This window comes from Phaenicophaeus curvirostris, chromosome Z (genome assembly GCF_032191515.1).
Source record: "Phaenicophaeus curvirostris isolate KB17595 chromosome Z, BPBGC_Pcur_1.0, whole genome shotgun sequence".
NCBI lineage: Eukaryota > Metazoa > Chordata > Aves > Cuculiformes > Cuculidae > Phaenicophaeus > Phaenicophaeus curvirostris.
The window spans coordinates 25,281,198-25,302,324 of NC_091431.1; the positions used below are offsets into that span (position 1 = coordinate 25,281,198).

The following is a 21,127-nucleotide window of genomic DNA, read 5'->3' on the forward strand; positions in this document are numbered from 1 at the left end:
CCACTCCAATATCCTATGTGTCTTTCAATACAGCAGTTTTTCCATTACCAGAAAATCTTACGTATGATACCTCCTTAGGTTTTTCACTTTTTTTAATAGATGAGAAGCCTGTATTTAAAAAAAAAAAAAAAAAAAAACCAAACAACTATCTCTAATGCACTTCGACAGAATACAAAATTTCAAAATAGATATAATTGATTCTCAAAAGTACTATATTAGGTAGAGCCTTAATTTCTGTGGATTTTGGAACATATTTCTAAATCTATTTTCTGCTTTAAAGACAAAACAAAGAAACTCCAAACTCCTGCAGTTTGACTCTGACCTATATGAACCCCAGTCAGACAGCTGCCCTCTTTCAGAGGAAATTGATCGTATTTTGTTTCAAGAGATAATGTAAATAACAAGATAATAAAAAGTCTGATTTGGCCTCTTCAATTTAGAGCAACTTTCTGACAGCAATTTGAAAAAGCATTAAGTATTAGTTATCAAACAATAATTAAAGGTATTAACAATGTGATTAACCTATTTCCTACAAAGCATCACACAAATGCTTTGCAGGCACGAGTTGCCTAAGAGACTGTACCGGTCCAAGAAAGTAGCTCTACTTTAGTTCGTACACAAAGGAACGAGAAACCAGAGTAATTTTAAAAAAAAAGCACTTCAAAAGGCACACGTTAAACTGGATTTAGTGAATTTAGATTATCAGAGTAATACAAAGAAATCACTGAACATACACCCCTATAAAACAGGATGTACACTGCATAACATACATTCTCCCATGTGAAATGTAAAGTGAATTAAGGAAAGAGCACATTTAAATTTGTAGACCAAATTGTACAGCCTATGCATTACTTGAGTTTGATGAAGATAAAAAGTTTTACTTCCTGGTTTATTTCTTCTATCTCAAACATAACCACAGAAGTTTAGATAAAATTTTCGTCAGTTAAAACTTAACATTAGAAATTGGTGCTCCACACTAACAGTCACAGACCATTTGTCAGCTGCAAAGTCTCAAGCATCCAATATTTAGTGCAGAAACACAAATAACTGCAACTGATTCCACCTTATATAAGGCAAAGTTAGACATAGTGAAAGACAAAATATTAGAAAATAACCATACCATCAGGAGGCAAACTATACAGCTGAGCCACAGGACCACTGGCAGGAATAACTGGGAGTTGGAAATGGAAAGCACTTTTAATAGTTGGTAAAGGAAGACGATTTTTAGGAAAACATTTCCTCATTATTAGGCTGGATGTGTTGACAAGGGGATCAAGAGTTCTTACTGCAAGGCACTCCTATTAACAGGAAGACAATGAAGACAAGAGAAAAGTGTATCTCAGACTACTACTTAGATTCAAACTACCTTTGTTTTACAGTTTCTAGAATTCATTAATAGCAAACTATTTTGTTTACAATAAATTTTGCTAATGTCTCCTTTGAAGGCCAGAAGAACTTCTACCAACTCAATTCACCTTTTTTAAAAACCAAAACTTCAAAATTAAAATACTTGCCCCTGCTTTTTTTTTAATTAAGTTAAACAGCCCCTCCACAGTCACAGCCAAATAATAGCAAATATTAATTTAAGTCCATACTCTTTCATTCCACTTCAGTCAAGTACAGAAAATAATCCTTACGCCAGGAACTACCACAGATATCATAAAAGAACTATGACAAGTTTGAGTCATAAAGTTTCTAAGGCCTAAGAATCAAAACCAACAAACTCCTGAGATAAACTTACTTGTGAAGTGTTGTAAAGAATTTTCATTCCATTGGCATCAATGAATGCTTTTCTTCCTAATTTGATGTTTGCAACACTTCTAATGCACTGTAAAACTCCTTTACGTATCAGCATGTATCTGTGTCGACTATCATGACGGTGCCAATCAATATAAATAGTTAGAAGCAACTGCACATATCCTCTGTCTACTGCTCTCCTGGCATTTGTTTCTTTGCAAAAAAGTCAGGAAAGAAAATTAAAAATTATCCAATTATTCCAATATTATTCTCAAATCAATATTAAAATTATTCTTTTTACCCAAGTAAATTAATTATTTCCTTTAAAGTAGTATTTTAGCCATGTTTAGTGAAGTATTACACCAGCCTGAGCAAAAATTACTGACTAATTGAAGCCAGAAAAGACTACACCTCATTCTTCAGAATAACATTGTAAGTAATTTTCATGGTTTACCATAACACTGTGCATTATACTTGAAGATAACTGCAAGATAGCAAATTAAAAAAAAAAAAAGGTGTTTATGTAAAGCAAATCTATCTCTATCCACACACAAAGCTTAGATACAAGATTTGAAATAAACTTCTTAACACTTGTAATCTATATAGTTTTGCAGCAACTAACACTTAAACCTTGTAAACACAAAACAGCCCTAACCCAATACTGGGCAACCGGTATAACAACTGGACTCTATCCATCACAATTTACTGTTGTTACAAAAAGATTTACTTACTATAAGGTGTAGAAAGTTACAGTATCAAAACCGCTCAGGACTGAATAAGACATCTCAAAAGTAAATGCAAAAGACCTCCTGTTTTAAACAGACAACTTTTCAACATTTCTTTCCCCAGCATTAATGTTTAACTGCCAATTTACAGAACAGAATATTGACAATAATTCAGAAATATTTCTTTCCCGAAATTTCCCAAGGAGAAACAGCAAAATTACTAAATACATCGACCTGCAAGACCAAGGTATCACATTGATCAAACAGAAGAAAACTCAGCACCCTGTAATAATCAGTATGGAAGTTTCCTGTCATTTGTTTGAAATGGTTTTCTGTAAATTTAATCACACCTCAATTCTTACCCAACTTCACTAAAACTACTAGGAATGCCATAGACTTTATACAACTATTTTGAGGGAGTGAGTTTAATTCCTTGATAGTTACAATCCTGGTGCTAAACCTGCAGAGATTACATTTGTCAGGATCCACTGCTGCTGGCCAAGATAGCCAGTATCTGGGAAAAGACCAACATTTCATTATGTTTGGTTCCACCTCAAGGGCATCACCAGCAGACCAGTCATTAGAACCCAAGATCTAATTACCCAGAAAGCTACCTGAAGAAACCCTGTATTTTCCCTTGCCACCACTTTCAGATATTTATATAGGAAGATGCATAAGAGTTAAGCTACAGATATCTTTTACTGAAGGGCTGAACTGAGTGGCTGTGGAAGGCTATTTCTCCAACTTGGATCCACATCAGTTCTGCAGAAGCAGTGCAGCCTTTCTGCTGCATAACTGCAGAGACAGTAACTAATTATGAAACACATATTTATATAGCATACAAATATTAAAGTGCAAGAGATTCCGTCCTTATTTACACACACGCATGCCCCCGCGCCGCCCCTCAACTAGACAAACAGGTTCTTGTAGTCAAACACTTACTTGATTTTAGCAATGCAGCAAGTGTGTCTAAAGCAACCCTGTCAACATAACAAGAAAAGTCAAAGGAACAACCAACCAGTAAGCTTAATCCACATCATAGTAAAGCTATACAACATATTTAACACCAACAGATTTATTTAGCATGTCTCCTCATATTTTCCCAGTCGCGCTGCATTACAGACTTCACTTTTGAAATTTGATTTTACTGAAACATCATGCATCCGTCATAAATCTGAAGTCTGTAATGAAGTTTAAAAATATCAGCACTATGACTATAAAAACTTCCAGCCTTTGCAAAAAAAGCGCTATAAGTGACAATGTAATGTTTATGAACCATACGCAATGGGTAAGACCTTTGAAACTCATCTTCCCATGCTAGTAGCGGAACAAGAACTGCCACAACATAAAAGACACTATTTCAGAAAACCGCAGGTCAAAAATGGCAGTGTATAAACATATTAAGTAATACTCCTCAATCTGTACTACAAGATCATCCATGTAAAATTTTTCTTCTACACAAGAATCTTGTATTCATCAACTCAAGGTGTAAACCAGAACACATACTTATTTTTACCCACTTTGTAAAGACACACTTCACACATCTGATCCTAAACCATAAACAAGGGTATCATGATTACTCACACCAAGGAATAATAAGTTCATATGTCTAATTTTAGCTGGGGCTTAAAGCAGCAAGGCATCTTTTTAAAAGATACAACAGTGACCACAAATATGAGATTTAGGTAACAATACTTTTTCATACTTTAGTTAGAATATGAACAACACTGTTTTGCTAACCCAATGAAAAATTCAGTTTTCCACAGGTGTGTACTTCAAAAAAGGTAGTAGTGTATAAAGAGAGCTAGATCCACTTCCCTATTTTCACCCTAAATTCACTTAGAAACAAAAAATAAAAATACACAGGGCAAGGACAAGGGGAATCTAAAGTTACCAACTTAAGATATACAGTAAATAGAGTTTCATTTTTTAAAACATAGTAGCCCAATAGACAGACATTGTTGGCCCTTCCTACTTTGTTTTATGTTTTTGCTCTGAGTCTGGAATTGCTTTGAAGTAAAACAGAAAGAATATTTCATTACAAAATAAAACAGACAGTGTCACTCTAAGAACACAAAGGACATGTAGGAGCTAATTCAACAAAAAAAATAAAAATGGTGGGATTGTCTCAATTTGTTTGTCCTGATTTGACAATAACCACTGCAGTTTCCATGTAGGAATATCAGAAGGAAAAGAAAAATAACAGTTATATTCTTTTACAAGTACTGTAACTAGACATTCAAATATTTCTTGTTACTCAGTGAAACTCAACTATCAGGTTTGTGGTTCTTATTCCCACCACTTCTCATTTTAACTTTCAAATACGAGTTATGTTTGATTTCCGATATTATTTTTCATTTATGACTAAGTTTTGAAATGCATCTAAGGTTTTTCCGTATACTACATTAAAGAGACTTCACTTACTTCATAAGGCTAGTGTTCCTTTTAGTAAAAGGGCCAATGATCTTAAACAACAATTCTACTACTCCATTCTTTCCCAAGGACACTGCATTTACAGCTGGAAGAGTTTAAAATAATCCATTTTAAGATATTATGAAATGCAAAACAAAGATCAATATACTCAAACTATTATAAACTGCATGCAAGTTAAGTTTGAAGTACAAAAAACGTTAGACATGTTTGTGCTTTAAGACATAATGACAAGCAGACACTACTCTGCATGTAATTAGTGTGCTAATCAAATCCTATTGAAACTTGGTAAAGAAGAAAAAAATTAGTTACTACTCTACAAATAACCTACTACTTCCAGTCCATGCTTCTGCTTTCTTAGTTGTTACGATTCATCATAAAAAATTTTCTTTTATAAAAATCTCATCTTATCAAAACAGCAGGGTTTCTAAAATTTCACATCTAACAAGTTCTATGACTTGCTGTTATCCTCCAGTATTGGGACAGACAGATATGTCCACCAGGATTTGAAAGCCAAGTGTTCACTGTAAAATTTAGAAATGCCAATCGGTATAAGCTTTTCAGAGCATATCTGTTTCCAGGAAAATTTTAAAATAATTTATTTGAAAGTGAGCAAATTAAGAGAAATTACTCTGACATCTAGGATCAAGAAAAGCATATTGGGTGCATATATATGGCTAGAGCCCAACACCCACTGAAAATACACACTGTTGAAACAAGCATAGAAATCCAATTCCTGACTGAGTTTAGCAAAATGCACTCCTACCAAAGTAGGAAAAGAGTAAGTTAAGAATTGACTTCAATGTAACAAATGCTGTTAGTAGTGAATTTAGTACTTGAACCCTAGTTACAATCTCATTACCATTAGCACCAACATTACTAAGATCTAAGAAAAGTTAGGATTATATTCTGGTAGAAGTATGCGAACTTCACATAGTACCACCCATCTGAAAGTAATCAACTACTATTACTTCCATTTTTCAGGAGTGGGAAATAGAGAGACAGAATTGATCTACATAGAATCTGGAGCATAAGACTTATGAGGAGCAGCTGAGGGTTGTTTAGTACGCAGAAAAGGAGGCTGAGGGGAAACCTTATTGCCCGTCTACAACTACCTGAAAGGAGGTTGTGGTGAGGTGGGTGTTGGTCTCTTCTCCCAAGTAACAAGTGATAGGACAAGAGGAAATGGCTTCAGGATCCACAAGGGAAGATTTAGGCTGCATATTAGGAAATACTACTTCACCAAAAGGGTGGTCAAGCTCTGGAAGAGGCTGCCCAGGGCAGTGGTTTAGTCACCATCCCTGGAGATATTTAAAAGACACGTAGATGCGGCACTTAGGGACACAATTTAGTGGTGGACTTGGCAGCGTTAGGTTTATGGTCAGACTCTATGATCTTACAGGTCTTTTCCAACCTTAACGATTGCATGATTCTGTGAGAATCCAAATTAGACACTCGGTTCAATTTCTGACTTCCAAGATGAAGCAAGTTTTCATCTAAGATACGTAACTGTCTGCATTAAAATCTTCCATTTAGAAGCATTTTATCTCATTATCAGAGAGCTCTAAAGAAATAACACTTCCACATTTTAAAAGAACTAGGAATTTATGAATTATAGGTGCTTATATGAATGCCCTGAAACATAATCCTGCAGATAATCAAATCAATTCTCTTCAAGGAATGTGGTTATGTTTTCATCTCTCGCATTTAAGAGGTTTAATGGCTATTTTGAGCTCAATGAAAAAAAACTGAGATCATGTAACTGACATCAGAAATACAGCAAAAAACACACTATTCTCATCAACTTCCTACCGCTATTCCAAGCAATGAATTAGGCTCTTGTGGAAGAATATTAGTCCAATAGTAGGGCACTTCAACACAAGGAATAAAGGAAATAGAATATTTCCTGTGTGAACCAAGTTTTAAATTAGCAATAAAGAACAAAATAAAATAATAAAAAGAATAAGAATAATTTAATTTGAAGGGCTTTCACAAGCATAGTGCCCAGTGCTGGCATTTCTGGTTTAGATCTTAAGGCATCAGCATTTATGCAAATTGAATTACTCAAAATTCCACATATCCAATGGCACTGTTAAAATCCCCAACTATACATATATACACACACAAACATACATTGAACAAAAGCCAAAGATACACAGAAAGTAAAAACAAGCTTTATGTTTTTTAGAATTTAAGGAATTTGACACTGGACAAGCAAATTCTCAGACAAAAGCAATTATTTTAACCATCTAACATTAAACAAGCATTTAGATCTGATATTTTAACTCTAGGTAAAAGATTCTATAACACAAAGAAAATAATTATCTGCAATACTTACAGTTACTTGAGTAAACTCTTAATACTTGAAGACATGGCAATAACAGCCTGTGATTTTGCAAATTCTGCTTCACTAAATTCAATGATATGTTTAGGGCGCCATTAATTCTTGCTTTCATGCCAATTTTTTTGTCTGACAAAGAAATACAAGATCAATCACAGCAATTTTGAAATTATTACCAAAAAAAAAGTTAAATGAACTGAAAATTCCTTCTATTGATAATGTAAATCTGTTTGCCACCATTCTTTCATCCCCTCTATTTTACTTCACATTTGATTCTCCTTTACCAATTCTGAGTACATGGATGCTTATAAAAACAATGGAAGGAAAATTTCGCTTAAGTTTCAATTTTAAACCTGTAAAGTATTAAGCCATATTACTTAGGTTTATCATTACCACCTTTTGGACCAATTTTTGCAAGAAGAGTATGAAGAAGCACCATTAATTCTTCATTTGGTGGACAGTCTTTGCTGGCAGTCAAAAGCAGCTGCAATAAGATCTGTGTCCCTCCTTTAGTGACTAAGACATTTGCTCTCCGACCACCACCTAGAAATTAAAACTCAGCTGTTATCTCCAGAACCAAGAAACAATTAAGTAGCTAAGCTACAGTTACCATAAAGTCTTTAGAATATCAATACTTTCTTCACATGTTACTAAGCAATACAAGAACATGCTGGGGTAGTCCTAGAGAAACAAATTATTTGTGATGATTATTTGAAAGGTGCTTTAATATTTATACTTTTTATTCTGCATATAAACCAGCTTTAACAAACATTAGAAAGAAAACAACCAACCAACCTCCCTCCAAAGAAAAGTCTGTAGAAGGGTAAAGGAATGTAATTAAAAATTGCCTTTTTTTTTTTTTAAAACTTACCAACTGAGACTATCTCAATAAGAATATTCAATATATTTAGAATGGTTTGAGGATCTTTTGTATTCTGCAATAAAACCAGAGATATTTCTTTGCTTAACACAGAGGTTGAATACAGCAGTTTAGATACTTAACAACGTGGAGAAATTGCCACTAAATTAAACGAAACTTAAGATGTAATTGCCCAGCACACCATGCCCCTTTGCAGCCTGAACTAACCACAAAACCAATAAAAGTCTAGTTTGTAGTATGGCATATTAATTCGAACTGATAGTTGACAAATAATTTCTAAGAATATTTAAGCATAAGGAGAGAAATTAAGAATAGTGTTATCTGAAGTACATACCTAATCATTACAGTCCTACATAAGTTTTGGACACTAGCTAGGATAACAACATCTTTAATAATATGAAGCCAAATGATAAAATGTAAACAATCTTTGTACCCATAACCACACAGATTAAAAGGTTTTACCTCTAGGGTTGACAGGATAACTTCTATTCCAGTGGAGCCTTTAGAAGTCATCTCCTTCCTGGTTTTTTCTGCCCATGAGGAAAAAAAAATTCTTTTAATATACTTGCTTGAAGAAAAAAATACCATATGCAAATTGAGGAGAAAATCTACACTGTAAATAAAAAAAAAAACTAAAAACTGCATATATATATGTGTGTGTGTGTGTTAGTACTAAGTAGAACAATTAGAAGACAAGTTATTTTAAAACCTGTATTTGCTTTTACTTGTTCAACAATCTCCCCATGCCCTAGGAAAAAAAAAACTGTAAAGAAAAAAATCCCTAAGAAAGCTCTCTTCCAGATACTTCTAATTCTCATGTATATACACATACACAAGCTCTCTTTGAGATACTTCTAATTCTCATGTATATACACATACATATACTGTGAATTATTGCTTAAATTATAGCTGTTCAACAATATACAGTGCACTAAGCAGAACCTGCACTATGCCAGGTAACATTAAACATGGCCTTAAGTAGGTGCTTTCAACAACCAGTGACAAAAATAGGTAGATAATCAATTTCACCAAACAAAGAAATAAAAGAGAAGTCCAGTGAGAAAGAAATACAAAACAGAAGGCTCAAAAGGAAAATTACCAACACCACAAGACTCAGGTATTTACCTTGACTCTGAACCAGATGAAGGATCTTTGAGGTAACGTATCTGGCATTGTCTGCTTCTCCTAGTACAGAGTCTAAATTGATCTTCTCCAGCTGTGACAGCAGAGACTTAGTCCGAGAATTTGCAGAAACACTACAAGAAAGGTTTTTTACATTCATTTTTCCATTTAAATCAGAGAAGAACAAAAATCACTAACAACAGAAATCCCATGTCAGAGTAAGAGGAGTGGCTAATTCGCCTTCATGCTTTAACTCAATGGAAAACAGTCTTAATTCTCCTTAATTCTGGCAAATTCACAGATTTTGCGAAGTCTGCATTGCAGCAAAGTAATTATATATAACAGCACCTCCAAGAGCAACTATGAACAGGGAAATGGGTTGCAACAAATAAAATCCAGATATGGGTAAAAATGTTATTTATCCAAGTCAATTAGAGTAACTTGCATTTAATACAGTTTATGTCAAATACCAAACCTGCCATTCAAGGAAAAACTGGCTACTAAAAGTCCCAAAGACTGTTTGTCATATAAGCCAGCATTTGGGAAGTGAAAGAAAATATTATCATTCATGAAGTGAGCAAACCAACTACACAAGCTGAAGAAAAAGAAAAAACTTTGAAAGGTATCCAAAACTATCATCAGTTTGGATTGATTTTGAACACAAGAGTAATCTGGCCTGAGATCATAAAATTGGCTTGAAAATATATGTTAATATAAGAAACAACTTAAAGCCATGCATTCGCGTAGATAGGCAGGTTATAAAGAAAGAATGGATGTCAATATTTATAGTATTCAAAATTGAGTCAGTCTAGAAATTGTTTTATTTGCTCTCTGGTTTGAGATCATAACAGTTATTTAGAATAGTTTTCAGATTCCCACACAAAAGTAATTTTCAGACCAATGTTTAACATCTGAATTATAGTCATGTAATTAACTACAGGAAATAAAGATTTCCAAGGATCAACTACCTTGACTTTGCACTTCAACATTAGTCTCCTGTAATAATCAACAACTCATTTTACACACACAATGTTCTGACTGTCTGCAATCAACTGAAGTATGTAACACCAGCCTTATAAACACTGTCCATTTTGTTTACGAGGAGTTATTACTCCGTGATTTGTAGTTTACATCTGTGTAAAGGTTTCACCCCTGCAGTTAGCTCACTAGAATAGTTAGTCTAGGTGTGGACAAAAACGTTAAAAACAATGAAAATGGTAGCTGACAGCAAAGGCTATACTGCCCTGAAAGTATATGTTATAATAGCTCATTATAAAACTACTTCCACCACTTTCACCTTTCCACATTGACATTTAAATGAGAAACAATCCAAAAAGGATTTCAGATTACAGGTGATATTACAAGCTGTTAATATCAGTAATAAGAAATGGTTACACTAATTGTAGAGCTTAAGTCAGAATAACTTTATATTGTGAAAGCATGTAATCTTCTCAGTTATTTGCTAGACTTAACAATTAATGTGGTTTTTTTGAGCTAAAAGTAATATTTCAGCAATCAAGACAGATTACTTCCTTTGTATAAATAAAGCATAATCCCTCCAATCCTTTCCCATCATCCAACACCAGGTTGAATAGCATAAAGCCTTTATTATCTGCATAAGCTTCCTTTTGTTTATTTCTACTCCTCTATTTATCCACTGAACTCCAAATACTTCAAAATAAATCCAAGATTTTAATGAAACCTCTCTTGACCTTGCATACAAACTAATTGATTTCCAAGGTATGTCATCTTCACCAGCTCCAAAATTAAAACAAGTAAGAGTCCAGACAACCCACATATAACCCAATGTGTTAGAGAACCACTGCTTTTCAGTTCGTGTGCGCATGAGATCTTGGCTGGCCCAAGGGCGTGGAATGCAAGTTTAACATTGACCTTGAGCAGATACCCATGCATCCATGAAGAGACCAGAACATCCCAAGAGCTAAGTAAACAAGATAAAGCAACTGCCAGACTGCAAGTAGAAAAAGCTTATTGGAGTTACAAGAGAAAAAAATCATCCAATCATGAACTGTTGCTCCTTAGTTAAACCAATTCAATAGACACATATTCTTAAAAAGATATAAAAGAGCTTGTAATAATAATAAAGACCATCTTTGCTCATAACTCTTGCATGTCATGTCCATCCCAACAGCAACATGTATGTGTGTGTGTGTGTATGTATGTGTATATATACACATATATATTTCCATTGTGGTATGTCATTGGTCTCAAAACGAACTACATGTAGTTTCAAAGCTAGAAACAGCTCAACAGAGCAAAGATCCTGAGGAACAAACAAATAAAAGAAATAAGTTTTCCTAAAGATGAAACTCATTTACAGATATTAAAATCTCAAACAAACCTGATTTTTTCAATGCTGTAGCCTGCAAAATTTAAGCCACAATGCAATGTGGAAGTAATATACCATGTGCAGAAAGTTAGCACCTAACGTAACTTCTCCATCCTTAGAGAAACCTTTAAAAAGTTTAGGAAGGGTAAGTCATTGTCACCACTGGGTGGTAGTACCTAAATCCTAAGATTCAGAGGTACAATCTCCTCCTAGTGCCAGAATTTCTATCAAAACCCACAAGCACTCACTGTAGCAGTTAGAGATCTTCAGAATGGTTTTAAGCTATTCATCTTGCACGAGATCTCCCAAAAGAAATATAGCCAAACTTCACATCTTCAGCATACCCAATAATCACTCTTGAAAATAACACCAGCCCGGAGTCCATGCTGAAATATCAATTCAAATCCTGATTTCTTCTAAGCTATTACTGCATTTTCTTCTTAAAACAAGAATTATACTCTTATTTATTTGCATTCTAAACTAATATACAGAGTGGTTATAAAACTGCAACACGCTTCAACGTCTGCACAGTAAACTGAAAAGTCTGTAAGACAGGAATTACAGCAGCCAGCCTGACAAACTATTCCTGTACATAATACTGCTGTAACAACCCATTTGATCCAAGAAAAAAATGCAAGCCAAATCTGCATGGGAAGCTTTCTGATATACGTAACACAAATATATGTTTTGACTAAAAAATCATTCAGGACCTGACTCTAGAAGATAGCTCTCCAAAACAGAGACACTGGAATTCATTATTTTTAATCCAACATCTAGATAATAGAAAATAGTCAGAATGGTACAAAAAGTGTCTTGTCAAAGCCAGATTTACTATTAAGTTGTTGACATTGCAGAAGCTCACATGAATACCCTATGCACTGTGGCCAGCATTTCACACTAAACTTGGTTTCCAATGTCATGCAGTAACCTTCCTGTTGCCAAGAGAGACATTTTTCACACCATCCATTCTAAAGTCTTCTCACAAGAGCCTCAGGAGTCACTGAAGGTCACATGTAGTCTCCACCTTTAGTTCTAAAACTCATGACTAAGGAGAACCAAAAGAAACTCTGAGGCCATATAAACTGTTAGTTTCAGAGTTCGATGGTCATCACAGTTGCTCTTCATGACAGCTGTAAGCCCAACCAGTCCTCAACAGTTTGCAAAAATAGTGATTCAACAACCAAAGGCAACTTGGTTCTAACCCTTTGCATTCCCTCACTGAAATTGTTCCTCCACAGAGCTTATTTTTACTATTTCTGGCCTTCCCCACTTAAAATGAGCCTGTTCTTCACCTGTTCCAGTGACACACCTCTCTAAGCACAGCACTTTGTACATATTTCCCTCAGATATTCTTAACCATTTTGTGCATTTTACAAGAATATTTTGAACTCATTTTGTCCTCCAATATTTTTGTAGAACTTTAAGTTGTCCGCAAATTTAACAAGAACTCATTCATCTCTCTCAGATCATTAGCCGAAGCATAAAATATTTTCTATCATTAATCATAACCAAAAACAATGAGCTCATGAAAAACTGTGCACCATTTGCTTCTGGCAACTATTAAGTACCACTGCTCTGGCATCCAGTCAGTGCTTTTACTTCAGAGCACTTGGATGCAGGACTTGTCTTAGCTTTCTGACAACAATCATTTGCAATGGCTAATTTAGTATATCTTTAAAAACATACGTGGCATTTTAATGCCATTTTCCTGCTCATGAGACCTGTTATTCTCTCACAAATCAGGAATCGGATGTATTTTTCAAAAACTATTCAAACCAACTTTGGCTTTTTGCAACCTCACCCGTTTAGTTCGTTCTTCCAGGTTCTTTCTGTGCAAAGAAGAGAGCATAAGGGTGAACAAAAGAATTGGTTTCTGCTCCTTGACTCCCACAGACACAACCACTAGGTTGGCCATCTCTGTCTTTCACTACTTAAAGCAAATCTCTTGAGTTCTTATGACAAACAATAGCTATTATTCTGGGATAGATTTCGACATTCTTTAAGCATCCTGATGTGAAGTTAACCTGGCTAAAATATCGGATCCCATACACTGGATGCCTCCATAGGCAGGAAATCTTTTCTCCACCCCATGTTCAAATGTAGCAGCTTAATATGCCCCTCACACAACCATCTTGCTTGCAAAAAGGAAGTATGAATAAGCTAGACATCATCTAAACCACACAGCATGATTCTAAACAGAAAGCTTTGTGGATTTCCTCCTCCTCTGCTTAGGGAAGCTATGAGTAGATACAAAGGAAGCAAACGCCAGGACAGCGAAGGACAAAAGGCTTCAGGGTTTCACATTTGAACAGGAAGTCTCCAAATAAGAAAACATATCAATGAAAGTTAACTCACTTCAAGGATATTTTGTCCAGTCTCACCAGCTCCCAAAATGTTTAAGCATTCCTACTCTCATTACAGAGAAATGTTAGATTCACAACTCTCCATTACCCACTGTACACTACTATCACCACGTAAATGATAAAACACATCATTACACTTTTTGTAAACATCTGCTGACAACAAGAAAGGTAACTCTAACATCCATCACAGCAGCTTATAAAAATTTAGTTATCTTAAAACTGGTTTCGGCTAATAACTTAGCAAGAAGCCTTCCAAAAGTTAATAGTCAAATGAAGGAAGTAATCAGAAACCTTCAGTTGCCCAACTGTACCTACTTCCGCTCAAACTGTTGTTTGCAGTTAGCAAGCACATTAATTTATCAGGAGTATTTTCCCTTCTCACAGCAAACAGGTCTCCTGTGTTTCAGCATGTTGCAGCAAGTCTTTAAATAACTATTTTAAAGGAGGCAGGCTTTTCATGCGTTTGTTTTCATTTTATACCAATGCAAATTTCCAATTCTTGATTCATAGAATCACCACGTTGTTAAAGACCCTTCGGATCATCGAGTCCAACCATTCTCACCCACCTCCACGATCACAAAATAGAGAGCTGGTATTTCCAATTAGCTCTCAGTTCTCTCTCTACAACAAACTCACCATAATTTATTGATGACTTGGGGAATAACTGGTTTGAATTACAGGGATGGAAACTTTAATTTTAGCTCAATAACTAAAGAATAAATGGCACCTAAGTAGCCGCTCTACAAACACCTAATACCCTTTGTGATAGTATTCTTTACATATTAGAATTGGTAGTAGTACTTCCAAGAATACCCATTGTGGAGGGCAAGTTTCACTTTGCTGATCGTAATACCTAAAGAACTAATATACTCCAAGTAGAAAATGTAATGGTTTCTTTACTATTCCTTTTGATCCACCTTTCAGAGGAACACCCTGGCTCTTATGTCAAACCACTCCACTGTTAAAGTTAGCAACAGCAAAGATGATCTACATTCAGTTATTTAAATTCATATTTTAAATCCATCCCAAGATTAATTTTATATCTTGGACGTATATCTTGGACAGCAGAGCATGTCCTTCATGCAAATTCACTCACTCATTTGGAAAATAGTTGATGTTTCAGAGAACTAAGACTGAAGCCAAAATTCCCTATTTTGCTGCCCTTAGAATATTTTTTTTAAATCTGATTACATGGTTTGATTTAACAAAACAGTTTAACCTGTGCTAGCTTAAGAAAAGAGTAAGACTGAAAACCTTTCAATAGTTCCCTGGCACTTAACACGTTGCCTCCCACAGATAATCTCATAACTTTGTCAAATATTTCCTAAACCAAGTTATCATGAAAATAACAAACAACTTTCTAATTCTTGAGATCTTCTGTAATCTCAATCTTGTTTATCCTAGCTGTGTGTTGCACTGCAACATTGCTGGATAATGATACACATATTACAACAAATCCATAGTTTCTTATAGAAACTTGTATTACAAACTTGTCCTTTAATATTTTCAGTAGAAATAATTTTGTTTTTTCCAATGTTCTATGAAATGACTAAACTGTTCATTTTTTAATGAAATGTAATGTATATTTTGTATTTCAACACGTCTAACACTAGTCAAAAATTCTGAACTTAATTATCTAATAAATGTGAAGCTACTTTTTACCAACCAGTACTGACTCCCTCAGTGTTTCAGGAAATCAACTTACACATTCCCACTAAGGACCCATAGTTTATATTTTACTGATCTTATTAAGATAAAACCTCATTTTTTTTACAAGTCTCAAATACAATGATGTTGAAAAGTTCTAAATTTACCTTTTTTCAGATGATGTTTTTACTTTGTTCATATCGGAAAACTGATTCTTCAGATCACCATCTCCAATAACCTGGAAGATATTTAGCAACTACATATTATTAATATCTTCTGTTCTTTAATGATTGAATGCCACCATCATATTGGATGCCTTTACACTCGATAAGTTAAATAAGACAATTTGCATTGACTGCTTTTAAAATAAACTATTGCAATATAAGTATGGAATAGGCTCTGCATTATGATTCAGTCCTAGCAAGCTCTGAGCATCTGATTATGATAAAATAGAAAATTATAAGTTATTTAGCAAACAACATGGGAGAATTTTATTGAACAAAGTTTTTACTGAAGCCAATAAAGATACTACTTTAAACTTACTTCACAATATTGTGAGATTGCACCACATACTTATTTCTGTCTCCCATTTCATTAATCTAAATGATAACTAGTATTGGAGGCACGGTGAGAAACATGGAATGTTTGGTGTTCTTATTTAAGCAAGACCTGAATATATTTATTGGATAGAAACCGTATCATGCTAAGGACCCAATCTTCCTGTACTTTTAAGAACACAGCGTCCTCCAGGTACACTGCTTCCACAAATGGTACCTCCAAGCAATAAAGGCTGCAGTCTACAGGATCATTAACTGAACCTCAGTACTTCCGTTTGATATCTAACATGAATGACAAATACTCCCACTAAGAAAAACAGTGTCCTCAAAGGGCACAGTGGTTACTTTTAAGGTAGAAGACAGAGCAGAAAGTAAAAAGGATGTTCAAAGACACATGTGGTGAGAACAAGGAAGATAAACTTCTCGCTCTCTTGGGACACGCAGGCAAGAAATTCAGTCAAACACATATATACAGCCTGGCACTGCCTCTGCCCCCAAGACCAATTTGAAAGGCTTCTCAAAAATCGTTGTTGTTCAGCACCTAGAATAATCAGGTTTTAATTACTGTAATTCCACTCTGCAATTGCCAAAAGGCTAAAGCAGACGAAGTATGAAGTAAGATTATTTCCAAACTTACCTGAAAGCAAAATCTTTTCCCCAGCAGCCAGGAGACAAATGCTTAGCTTCTCACAAGAATTCCAGCTTGACTCAAGTCAACAGGTGTCCTAGATTTGTCCAAGTAACCTTCAAGTGCAAACTAGCTTGACTTCCTTTAAAGAAGACAAACAGTTACAAGAGAATAGCTGTGCCCACCACAATGCAGATATTTTCATAAATTTTAAAGTTTGGATTATTCAAAGTATGCTGCAGGTCTTACTGGGGGGAAATATTAGATTCTTGAAATGCAAGTAGCCAAGTGCTGTTTTGCTCGCAGCACTGATCCACTGTCAGAAAGATGAACAGTCTGTCAGTGCCAACAGTGTCTACATATTATAGTGTACTGATCTGCTGTACAAGTACAGCCAGCCACACAGCTGAACAATCTTGAACCCCAAGGTCTTAAATTATTTTGCTCTAAATTCATTACAAAGTATTTCAGTAAGCAGTAATGTGCAAATGCTCCCAGTCAACAGGGAAAAAAAACAAGCAGATAAGAAAAAGGACAAGAACCTCTGCCCCCCCAAAAAAACCAAACAAACCAGAAACACACAACAGCAATCCATAGAGTTTTGGTCACACATTTAGGTATGCTAAAGTAATAAAAATCTCTCTATTGTTTTACTAGGTGATGCAAAGACTTCCAAACTATTTTCAGAACTTTTAATATTATGCTTATTTTGAATAAAGGATTGATAGAAAGGTAAAGGCAGATGGCATGTAAGTCTCAATTTAAAAATAATTTCTAAACACAATGCCACTTGCTGGTCAGCAGTAGCAGACCAGAGGGTAAATTCACATTAGTTGTTCTACACTTAAAAGACCAACAACAACCACTAAAATAAAAAAAGTCACAAGTTGGAGGGGAGCAGAGAGCCCAGGAAGTGCTGACTAGTTAAACTTTACATTGATACATGATGGATTCTGTTCATCTCCCTCTGCCTTTTCACAATGTCTGTAGAACATTATCCCTCCCCGCCTCCTCCCACCTGCACAGGTGAAACAGGCAGCTTCTTCCTCATATGAAACTTCTCCAGAAGTAAAGTTCTGTATCAGAAAGCTGTACTCACTATAATAATGCTACCAATACTAAGATAAAATAAACATACATAAAGAAGTATCTAATTAACACCTTTTCCCCAGAAAAACAAAGATATGCCTCATGTGACATCCAACTGCCTCCCTTCTAGGTGAATTCTTTGTCACTGAGCCACTGACTCACCTTCTCCACTAATCCACCTTTTCAGCCCTGTGAAAATTTGCCACTCAGCAGCTAAGCTTGTGCAAAATGGCCACGGATACCCCAATATTTATCTTTCGGCATGTGCTGAAATGTAACAGAATAACAGGGAACCCAGACTCTACTTCTTGAATAAATGCTGACCACAAAGATACTGCACAAATGGCAAGAACTATTGCAAAGTTGTTTTCTTTTGCTCAAAAGGACAGCTAAAAATACCAAGTGGCACCATTTCGTTCCAACCTCACATTCAGGCTCATGTATTAGGTATTACTGGAAGGACTCATCAGGAGGACCATCTTCCTGAATAGTAAGTCAATTTATATGCAGTAGAAGAAAACCAAGATATTCGGCCTCTCCAAGACAGCGATAATTCTGGTGAAGGTCTACATACTCTGAACAGCCACATTTAAATAAAACTGAAAAAAATCAAATTAAGCTCAGTAGAGTAATGCATAGCTCAACTGTACCAGAACCTGCAGCTAAGTATATTCACTGTAAATTGTCTTTCCTTTAGTCTCCCATTACTCACTAATGGACAATAAAGAAGGCAGACACAAAATCAAATTCTAAACTTATTATAAGAAAAATGCAGTCACCATCACAATGTGTCAGTGCTGAGCACTTTCATTGTCATTTTGATAACATATCTGAAAAAAATCCTCATGTTAAACAATCAGTAACTTCACATCCGAGGCTCAAAACTTTTCTTTTGAGCAACAGCAGCTCCACTTTCATGGTTACTCCCCCCTCCCCCCTTTTGTTTTTCATTGAGAGTGGAAGTTTATATACATATACATTTTATATACATATTTGGGAATTACACCAGGCTGCCTTGCCATCAAGCCCATTTTCTTGCAAAGGAAAATCTCCCCAAAATATGTTTTCCAAAAACTGCCATGGAAGACAGAAAAGTGGCAAGCTAACGGAAAGCAAAGGAGCAGCAGAAGTCAGACAAGGTAAAACGACCCTGTCAAAACACAGACGAGTTCAGAAACAACATGTACAGAGCATGCTAGATAAAGCCTACTTCTCAAGACCACAGGGACTAAAAACAAAAACACTTTCAATGCTAAAATCCTGCTATCAGAACTCCCGCTTAGAGAAGACAATTTGTCTGCTACTGAAGCTGGAAAACATTCTGAGTTTACATTAACAGAATTAACATGCCTCAATTGAAAAGAATAACACCGAGCATGCCTCTCTTCAAAGGATAATAGTAACTAAAAAAAAAAAAAAAAAAATCAAGCTACTTCTGTATTTTCTTTTCTTTCCTCCCCACTAAAAAAACCCACATATCTAGACACAAGGAAAAAAAACCATATAGAAAATAAACTCCTTAAAAACGCCAGAGACTTCTGAAATGTACCCTGGTTAATACTAGGACTTTCCTGCAACATACTTTGTAACTCCATTCCAAAGAAGACAGTTCTTTTTTTCAACTGACACCAGAAAACTCAAAACCAAGTATGGACATGCATTATTGATTGATACTATTAAATCTGTTCTAGTTGCAATGTCTTCTGTGTTTCCATTTTCTAGAAACGTTTTCTTAACTAATATACTTCATACACAGTATACTTCATATTATACTAAAAAAAACTAATATAATTTATACAGAATATACTTTACACTGTATTATAAAACAAGAAATTACAAATAAGTTGCAAAACCACGTATCAAATATTCATGAAAAGACAAAATAAAGCTTCGGTTTTATTGATGTCTAGTGTAAGTCTGCAAAGCCTGCAAGATTGTTGAACTAAGTTTATTTCGATGTTTTGCTTTGTATTCAAAGCTAGGTGCACCCCAAAGTATTTTCAAAGCCAGAGCTCAGTCTTCACTTATGTTCACTGTAAAGTTATTGATTTGAAAGATTTTTTAAAAGGTAATCATGAACAGATGCACAGCAAATAATTTCTCTGCTGTATACTTACCATATAGTGGAAGTAAGTTGCTGAATGAAATCTTTGTAAATGCTGCAGTAGTAAAAAAGAAAACTAATATGTGAAAGTAGAAGGAATACAAAGGTTGAAAGGACAGAATTGTGTCCAAAAAAAATCAACAAATTAAAAAAATAGAGAAACTAAATATGAACAGAGAAAATAAGCAGTGACTTAAAATGTCATAAATGCTAGGCATAAAGAAAGCTAAATCAAACCGCTCCACTACATCAGGTGATAGCATTGCTGGGTATGCCTCCAAAAGACTGCTACCTGCCACAAAGTACACATGTCCCAGTGCAGATTAAGCCAGAAGCAAACTGGTCTTTGATAGAATTCCATTCCAGATACCCTTAAGACTTGCCTCCTGTTCAAAGGTCAAAATACTCTTTTTCAAGACACTTAAAAAGGCTGTTTAAAGACCACTGCTTTGGTGTTCTCTAGCAGTCTTAATTTGAAAACACTACTTGTGCTTTACTGTACTAAACATAGAAGTAAATTGTCTGCAGGAACAGACTGTTTACTTAAATACATTTATACTTGTAGGAATAAGATGCACTGCAGCATGTGACAGCAAGCGTCACCGTCTCAGTACCAAAAAGCAAACTACCCAGAAAGCTTGTAGAGAGCATGTCACCACCACGATAAAAAGCACCCAAAATACAGCAAGACTCCACAAATATCCCTGTGCAATATGGAAAACACCAGTATGTTACTTGAGATTACACAAGAAGCATTCTCTAACAAAGCACAGTGCTCTTCCCTTACCAGCAGTAAGGACTGGCCACTGCTATTAACACAGTGGTGCTGCCCCTGCCTTCTCATCCCCTTGTACCATAAGGGAGACTGCCCCTTTCCAAGGGCTTAGAAACTATACCTTCAATAGCCTCTCTGGCTATTTAATCATTTACACATGACATTTTGTTTCCCAATTCAGTACCCCAGATGACAACTTCCTCAAATATTTCTTTATATAACTTTTTTTTTAACAAAAAACACTTCTATCATATTTTAAAGACATACAAACTCACAAATTTATTGGACATGAACAACTTCCTTAATAAAACCGTGAGACTTAATGTTAGATTAAAACTCTCCAACTATTATGACATGCCACAGTTATTTAAACAAACTG

General features: G+C 35.2%; 1 protein-coding gene across 1 annotated transcript in view; it reads right to left on the reverse strand.

Moving 5' to 3' along the window:
* Window positions 1-21,127, reverse strand: part of AGTPBP1 (ATP/GTP binding carboxypeptidase 1) — a 62,883-nt gene that overhangs the window by 38,077 nt on the left and 3,679 nt on the right. Inside the window, exons 2-12 of the mRNA XM_069881219.1 lie at window positions 16,790-16,922; window positions 15,763-15,833; window positions 9,239-9,369; window positions 8,576-8,643; window positions 8,105-8,168; window positions 7,630-7,776; window positions 7,231-7,362; window positions 4,887-4,980; window positions 3,405-3,442; window positions 1,742-1,950; window positions 1,121-1,298 (exon numbers count right to left, since the gene is read on the reverse strand). Of these exons, the coding sequence (XP_069737320.1) occupies window positions 1,121-1,298; window positions 1,742-1,950; window positions 3,405-3,442; window positions 4,887-4,980; window positions 7,231-7,362; window positions 7,630-7,776; window positions 8,105-8,168; window positions 8,576-8,643; window positions 9,239-9,369; window positions 15,763-15,794 (1,093 nt within the window). The 5' untranslated portion in view covers window positions 15,795-15,833; window positions 16,790-16,922. The remainder of the gene's footprint in view (window positions 1-1,120; window positions 1,299-1,741; window positions 1,951-3,404; window positions 3,443-4,886; window positions 4,981-7,230; window positions 7,363-7,629; window positions 7,777-8,104; window positions 8,169-8,575; window positions 8,644-9,238; window positions 9,370-15,762; window positions 15,834-16,789; window positions 16,923-21,127) is intronic.